The 6,432-nt window shown below is 47.4% G+C and overlaps 1 protein-coding gene across 1 annotated transcript; it reads right to left on the bottom strand.

The window, feature by feature from the left end:
- Positions 1-805: 805 nt before the first annotated feature.
- Positions 806-5,860, bottom strand: LOC104455464. The gene is made up of 9 exons (XM_039305805.1): positions 5,416-5,860; positions 5,074-5,330; positions 4,930-5,025; positions 4,625-4,824; positions 3,568-4,575; positions 2,680-3,440; positions 2,197-2,500; positions 1,388-1,661; positions 806-955 (listed from the first exon to the last, which is right to left on the bottom strand). The coding sequence occupies exons 1-9, from the start codon at positions 5,858-5,860 to the stop codon at positions 806-808; spliced, it is 3,495 nt and encodes a 1,164-aa protein (XP_039161739.1).
- Positions 5,861-6,432: the final 572 nt, after the last annotated feature.

Raw genomic sequence — 6,432 nt, 5'->3', positions numbered from 1 at the left:
AGCTGAGACTCGGTTCTATTTTGAGCTAGTCCAAGGGGCTACAGTGGCTAGAATGCGCTGAGCTTAGGCTAGCTGGTCCAGTAAAGGGAGCTCGACACGGAGGATGGTGGCTTGGCGCAGCTGCGACGGTCGAGCGGCGTGAGGGAGGCGTGAGGCGAGGTTGGCTTCGGCTCGAGGATAGCAGCGATGACAGCCTTAGGACGGTGGATGCATGGCTGGCTCGGCAAACAATCCAGACGACATGCGGTGATCGGCGGTCGTGCGAGCTGCTCGAGTGGGTGGGCTGGCGAGGAGAGCTGGCTATCTTGGCTGGTTTTCTGCTGGTTCTCTCTGGTTTTCTAGCTCCAAAACAGCAACAAAGTGGAGGAATAGAAGCTGAGGAAGAAGAAGGAGATGGGCTGCAATCAAACCACAAATGGCCTCAAACGTCTTCAAAATATCTCAATTCATCATGAGAGAGGCCCCCAATGTCCATCGCTGCTCAGCTACCTTATCCCCTACCAATCTTCCCCTCTAAGCTTCAATCGATGCCCCAAATGTTGCACCACACTCATAGCTACAAATTTTGGTGTAATTCCCCTTCAAATCACTTCAATTCCTCTCCAAAACAATCCAATTAAGTGGCCAAATTGCCAAGGTAGGTGCCCACTTCAATTCCATAATTTTCCCTCACCAATTGAACCAACTTCGATGCCAAAAGCGCACTCAAAAACGGACCTTCGAATTTTTATTTTTTTTTGGTAAAGGCAAGAATATATAGATAAGCATAGGACAAATGTACACAAACGGCACCAAAACTTACACTCTAAATGTGAACAAAAGAGTGGAAGGGAGCCGCGCAAAAGCCACAAAGGGCAAGGACAGAAAGAGCGCAAACAACAGACACAGCCCAGCCACCAGATTCAGCAACCAGATCTCCATGGACGAAGCCTAGAACATCCGTGCTGAAGACGACCTAGCAGGATCAAAAGGATAGAAACCCCAAAGGGTTAAATGAAGATAATTGGGTCAAGCTCCCAACCCCTCTGAAGACGCCAATTCCTTGGAGTGTCAGGGACATCCTTGTATGTAATTTCTTTATCTTTAACCATCTTTATCAAATGGTTCTTCAAAGCGGGAATATCAAGAGATTCCCCTCGAAAAATCATAGCATTTCTCTTCTTCCAAATTAGATAGCAAAGAGCTCCAAAGGAATAGCGGGAGAGACTATGAAAGAAGTCTTTACCGCAAGGAATTTCATAGCCCAAGCAAGGTTTTCCGCCCAAGTGCCGTTCCTCCACGGCAAATTGCACCTAGTTGCCCAAAAGTAAATAACGGTATTTAAAATATTACACTCAAAGTACAAATGGTTAGTCGAGTCAGGCTGAGTATTACAAAAGGTGCAAACCGAGTAATCGATCCTTCCATATGAGAGAAGAAGTGACTGCGTTGGCAAGTCGTTTTTAGTAATAAGCCACAAGAGGAATTGAAACTGAGGGGCTGAATCCTTATCCCACACAAAAGAAGTCCAAGGTGCTTTGGCTTTAGAAGCTCTGATGGCGTTCCAAGCAGAAGCTACGGAGAAGGCCCCTGAAGAATCTTGACGCCACACAAAATGATCGCTATCAACCGAAAGAGGAGGAAGCAAGAAACCACAATTCTCCAACCGCAATTTACAGGATCTTCCAGCACACGAATATAAAGAAGCCACAATCGCCTTTGCTGGAACGTCGGGGTCCAACAAAAAAGATTGAGGAACTTGTAAATGAAGAGGGCCACAAGGCAACCAGCTATCGAACCACAATGAGATAGATCGGCCGTCACCGACCTTCCAACCGAAGGATTGTCTACAACCGCCCGAAGTTGAAGGATCTTTTTCCAACTCCATGCACAAACCGAAGGCCGAGGGCAACCCGAAGTTATGTTTCTTTAAAAGTTGGAGTGGATCCAACGGCACCACGAGATTCCTTATCCGTAAAGAGGATCCAAATGAATTTCATCATTGAGGCTTTGTTACAATCTTTGATAGACCGAATACCCAGGCCCCCTTCCTCCTTAGGCAAACAAACATCCGCCCATGAGACTTTAGCACCTCCCTTATCCAAGGAGGTGCCTTTCCAAAGAAATCTACGAAGAATGCTTTCAATTCCCAAGATAACCGAGGAGGGCAAAGTGAAGACACTAGCCCAAAAAGACTGAATAGCGTGAAGCACTGACCTTATGAGCTGAAGTCTCCCAGCAAAAGAGAGGAACCTGTGGGACCAGGAGCGGGCTCGCGCGGTAATGCGGTCAATTAACTGAGTACAGTCAGCCTTACTCAACCTCTTTGAGATAATTGGCACTCCAAGGTACCGAATCGGGAGTTTACCTTCCTGAAAACCAAATGCTAGGAGGATTCTGTTGCACAAAGCAGGATCACCTCCCGAAAGAAAGATGTCGCTCTTATTTTTGTTGGGGAGAAGACCACTCCATGAAGGGAAAATGTCGAGGCTTCTTTTGAGGATCACAGCCGATTTCCAATCTGCTTGGCAAAAGAGGAACACATCGTCGCAAAAAGATGAGTAAGCTTGGGAGACTTACATCTCCAATAATATTTAAAGTCTTTAGCCGAAGACCTTTGGCTCAATATTCCCGAGAAGATTTCCATGATCAATGTAAATAAATAAGGAGACATTGGGTCACCCTGCCTAAGGCCTCTACCTCCTGGGAAGAAGCCATGAAGCTCCCCATTAATAGAGATAGAGAACCTGGGTGTGCGTACACAAGCCATAATCCGACGAATAATCCACGGAGGAAACCGGAAGGTAGTAAGAGTAAGCTCTAGGAAATCCCAGTCCACAGTGTCATAGGCCTTGCGAAAATCCACTTTGACCGCACATCTTGGGAGGTATGGGTCTAGGTGGAAGCCTGCAAACAGCTCTTGAGCCAATAAGATATTATCCCTTATTCTTCTTCCTTTTACAAACGCATTCTGGGACGGGTTTACAATATCCTGAGGTACAGGCGCAATTCTATTGGCCAAGATCTTGGTGATAAGCTTATAGATAGTATTGCAGCAAGCAATCGGTCTGTCGTTTACTTCACAAGCATTCGGCACCTTAGGAATTAGAGCTAGGATAGTCGCATTAACTTCTTTAAGAAGACAACCTGAGGAGAAAAAATCTTTCACAGCCTCTATAACTAAAGGGCCTACGATATCCCAGTTACTTTTAAAGAATTCTGCTGTAAACCCATCTGGACTAGGGGCTTTTCCCTTCGCAAGCGAGAACAAGGTCTTCTTAACTTCCAAATCAGAGACAGGAGAAGCTAGGGAATAAACCTGGCTATCGGAAAGCGGCTTTCGAATAAGAGAAGTAAGCTCTTGAAGATCAGGCTTAGCTAAGCCAGCTCGAGGAGCAAGTAGATCCGAAAAGAAAGATAGAAAAACTTGAGGCACCAAATCAGGGTCCGAGACGACCGTACTGCAAAGTGTCTTTGACAAAGAGGATACGGTTATTGAGATGTCTAGCTTTGACACAATTGTGGAAGAATCTCGTGTTGCGATCTCCTTCCTTCAGCCATCTAATTCTTGATTTTTGCTTATAGAACGATTCCTCTTGACCATGAAGGTCTATAAAAGCACGGCGCTGCCCTTTTTCAAGCTCAGCTAGTGGAATATTTTCAGGATCCAACTGAAGGAGATGCTGAGTAGAACGCAAGGCTTCCCTCGCTTCAAGAGTTCTTAGAGAAATATCCGAGAAAGCCTCCAGATTAAGATCCTTGAGGCGAGATTTCAACAATTTCAGCTTCGAAACTAGTTTAAACATGGGAACTCCCCAAACTTGACTATCCCACACCTGCAAGACCGTAGAATGGAAGTCCGGGTGCTCAACCCAAAAATCAAAGTACTTAAAAGGCTTCCTCCTTGGACACGGATCCACAACCCTGACAACCATAGGAGTATGATCAGAAATTCCAGGATTGAGAAACGACGCCTCCGAGTATGAAAAGTCCATTCTCCATTTAGAGTTGACAAGAACTCTATCAATTTTTCGCATCTTCCTATTCGCACCCGCCGAGGTCGACCAGGTAAACCGAAGGCCAGAGTACCTGAGGTCCTCAAGTTCCGTTTGGTCCAGACATAACTTGAAATCATCAAAACAGGGGATCCAGGCATTATAGCTACCAACGCGATCAGAAGGGTCCTTGATTGCATTAAAATCTCCGGCTACTATCCAGGCATAGTCTTGAAAAAAATCGTCACAATTGATAAGATCAGACCAAAGAGGCCTCTGCCGCATAAAGGAATGCTCTCCATAGATAGCGGAAACACAGCAAGTAAAATTAGAAGATAACCCCTTCAAGCACCCATGGATGGCTTGGTCATTCGAAGAGATCAACTCAAAACTGACGGTAGCTGGATCCCATCCAATCCAGACTCTACCGCGCGGAGCAAAATCATAGTTCGCAATCCAATTCCAGCCTCTCAAAATATTGGAAGATATGGAACCAAACAAAGGCTCTGGAACTTTAGTTTCAAAAAGCCCAATAAGGCAAAGCTTATTTGCAACAGCAAACTTTCTAATCTCCGCCCTTCTGACAGGGTTCATAATACCTCTAACATTCCAAAAACCAAAAAACATAGACAGCAAAAGGAGAGAATTACTTCCGCTTGGCGCCCCTGCGCCTACTTCTAGTCGCTTTCGAGTCCTCCATAGGAGAAGGTCCCGGCGGGTCAGGCAGCAAAAGGAGAAGCTGATCTTGGCTCGAACCAGCCCTAGTAGGTTCCGAAAGGCCACTCGAAGGAGCGGGTCTAGGCGTGTGGCCACCGTCTTCTTTAGATGAAATATTGCTGGTCTCATCTTCCTAGTCTCCAGGCGGCATAACAGCATCTGGTGCCAAGTCAGAAGCCTGAGAGGAAAGGCCAGAACTAATTTTTGCAGGGACTTTAGGAGGCTTTTGTCCAAGTACAGCTTCCTTCAGGTTGCAAGGCTGCCTCGCCTCCGAGTATGGTGTCAACGAAGCATTCAAGTTCTGCGACTTCTGCTCCTTCTCCTTGCCTTTGACCTGATTCCCATGCTAAGCAAGGTCACTTTGGTGCGATGGAAGAGGTACCTCCAGATTCGCAACCTGCTGAACAAGAGGAGAGGAACCACCAAAGGAGTTGGTCTGTCCTACATCCATTGCAGATTCCGTAAAAGGGACCAACGGCGCACCCGAAGACCTTCCCCCTCGATCCTCAGACGCCACCGAAGATGGTCTGATTTGCTGTGAGATATTTCCACTTGCAGCCTTGCTATAAGGTTCGGATTCCTTTGAAGAAGGACCATCATCGACACGTTCTGTTCCAGGTCCACCAGGCCTAATAGCCGCTGCACAATTGTGGCCAAAGATGCCACATTCAGCACGAGCAAAGGGGTCGCCACTCAAACTCCACTCCTATTTCACACTTCGTACCATTATGGGTTGTCTCAATCAGTTTCCAATCAGGTTGATCAGCAGTAATTTCGATGCAGACCCTAGCAAAGGTAAGGCTATTCACCTGCTCTGTACTCTTATCCACATAAAGGGGTTTGCCAAGCGCACTTGCAACTCTCCCGATGAAGTGGGCGGACCAACACGAAAAGGGGATGTTCGATAGTCTAACCCAAACATGAACCACACGGTGGGTCTCCCTTCTCAGCTCAAGACCAGGGGTCCATTGCTGCAGCACAAGTGGTATTCTAGCAACCGTTATCCGACCACTTTCAAGCACGCTTCGACGGAATTCCCTATCAGGAATGCGAAACATAAAGAGACCTTTGCCATTTGACATGACTTCAGAAAGGTTTGGCCCCCACATTTTCTTCATAGCCTCCTCAACTACCTTAAAAGGCATTCGGCGACCAATGAAGTAGCCCATTAAGCATTCAAACATCTTGGATCTGCAGCTTCTAGATCTTGATCAGTGATCTCAATCACAGGTCTATTGTTAACCATAGTTGGTGGAGTATACACCAAATCGTAGCCCTTGGCCACGGTTCTTGCCACCACAACCCACGATTTCCCTGATGAATTCTTGGCGGTATCCCTGCCCTGAGGCTTAGCTGAGCGGGACCTTCCTCGCTGGACAGGTCGCGCCCCACCACTTGTGCGAGGAACTCGCGCTCGATCGGACCGGACGGAGCGAGTCCGAACCCGACTTTCCTCCCATACCAGTCATCAACAAAGTTTCCTCCGAATGGGAAGACCACCACGGGAACTTGTCCCCTTCTCCTCATTTCGATCCCTCCTCGCTCCGTATCCATCTCAACTCACGAATCACAGCAAGCAAGCGACCCGGGCGGAACCCTAGCCATCGATAGCCAAGTGAATCGAGGAGAGGATACGTACCAGGAGACGAAGCCGAGGGTTTGAAGGAGAGGCAAGAGGCGTCACTTTCCCCCAAAAAGTTGGCCCAACGAACGGCCAACACGCCTGGAATCAGCAGCTTGG

This window comes from Eucalyptus grandis, unplaced genomic scaffold (assembly GCF_016545825.1).
Source record: "Eucalyptus grandis isolate ANBG69807.140 unplaced genomic scaffold, ASM1654582v1 tig00008050, whole genome shotgun sequence".
Lineage (NCBI taxonomy): Eukaryota > Viridiplantae > Streptophyta > Magnoliopsida > Myrtales > Myrtaceae > Eucalyptus > Eucalyptus grandis.
The sequence above is the reverse complement of the archived record's forward strand: the minus strand, read 5'-3'. Positions and strand labels throughout refer to the sequence as shown.

Bases quoted from the DNA above. Each gene is read 5' to 3' on its own strand.
- LOC104455464 (XM_039305805.1), bottom strand. From the start codon at position 5,860: ATGGGCTACTTCATTGGTCGCCGAATGCCTTTTAAGGTAGTTGAGGAG. The intron at 4,825-4,929 runs GTACTTGGACAA...CCTGGAGACTAG, and splicing joins CTTGCAACCTGAAGGAAGCT to GAAGATGAGACCAGCAATAT. The intron at 2,501-2,679 runs GTAGAGGCCTTA...TTTGCCAAGCAG, and splicing joins TCATGGCTTCTTCCCAGGAG to ATTGGAAATCGGCTGTGATC.